The sequence below is a fragment of the Guillardia theta genome (genome assembly GCF_000315625.1).
Source record: "Guillardia theta CCMP2712 unplaced genomic scaffold GUITHscaffold_136, whole genome shotgun sequence".
Classification (NCBI taxonomy): Eukaryota; class Cryptophyceae; order Pyrenomonadales; family Geminigeraceae; genus Guillardia; species Guillardia theta.
Genome location: NW_005434538.1, coordinates 154721 through 155748, shown reverse-complemented (window position 1 = coordinate 155748; position 1028 = coordinate 154721). Strand labels below are relative to the sequence as shown.

General features: G+C 61.6%; 1 protein-coding gene across 1 annotated transcript; it reads left to right on the top strand.

Moving 5' to 3' along the window:
* Positions 1–111: 111 nt before the first annotated feature.
* GUITHDRAFT_80206 (hypothetical protein) lies at positions 112–1025 on the top strand (the record flags this gene model as incomplete). The annotated part of the gene is made up of 2 exons (XM_005821876.1): positions 112–735; positions 966–1025. Coding segments are annotated over 2 exons (684 nt in total), but the record flags the coding sequence as incomplete, so codon positions are not given.
* Positions 1026–1028: the final 3 nt, after the last annotated feature.

Below are 1028 nucleotides of genomic sequence, written 5' to 3'. Positions count from 1 at the left end.
TTCCAGATCATCAAGGGCGCACAAGTCGTTCTCTGCACCAACACAGGAGCGTCGGATTCCGTCCTCAACTCCCTCGACGCCTTCGACCTCTGCGTCATCGACGAGGCTGCCATGGCCGTCGAAGTTTCCTGCTGGATCCCTATCCTCCGCAGCAAGAGGCTCGTCCTAGCTGGGGACGACTGCCAGCTCGCCCCCACCATCATCAGCAAGGAGGCGGCGGACAAGGGGCTCGGGAGGACGCTGTTCCAGAGGGTGCGAGAGGAACACGGGGAGGAAGTGATGAGGATGTTGACTGTGCAGTACCGCATGCACGAGGACATCTCAGACTGGAGCTCGGGGGCCATGTACGGGGGAAGGCTGGTGCCGGCAGATGGGGTGAGGAGGAGGACGCTGCTGGAGCTGCCGGGGGTTAAGGAGACGGCTGAGACTTCCTCCGTCCTCGTTGTCATCGACACTGACGGATGCGGGATGGAGGAGGAGCAGGACGAGAAGGGCTCGTCGAGGAACGAAGGGGAGGCACTGGTGGTACAGGAGCATCTCGAGAGGCTGTTGGCTGCTGGGGTGCAGGAGGAGAGCATAGGGGTCCTGGCGCCCTACAACGGGCAGGTGGCGGTCCTGCGGGACAGGCTGAAGGAGAAGTATCGGGGGGTAGAGATCGGGACTGTGGACGGGTTCCAGGGGAGAGAGAAAGACGCGCTGCTGCTGTCGCTGGTTAGGAGCAACACGAGGAGAGAGGTGAGAGGTAGCCTTGAGTGGTGTGGGACTGACCTCTGCGTTTCTCCTCCCTCCCCATCCCTTTCCTTCTCCCTTCGCCTCCTTTATGATGCTCCTTCTCTCCTGCTCCTCTTCCTTTCGCCCTCCCATCCTGTGTACTGTCCTCCTCCTCGTCCACTCTCACCTCCACCACTCTCTCCTCCTCCTTCCTCTCTCCCTCCCTTGCTACCTTCCCTCCATCCCTCCTCCAGGTTGGCTTCTTGTCTGACGACCGCCGGCTCAACGTCGCCATTACGCGCGCCAAGTCGCATGTC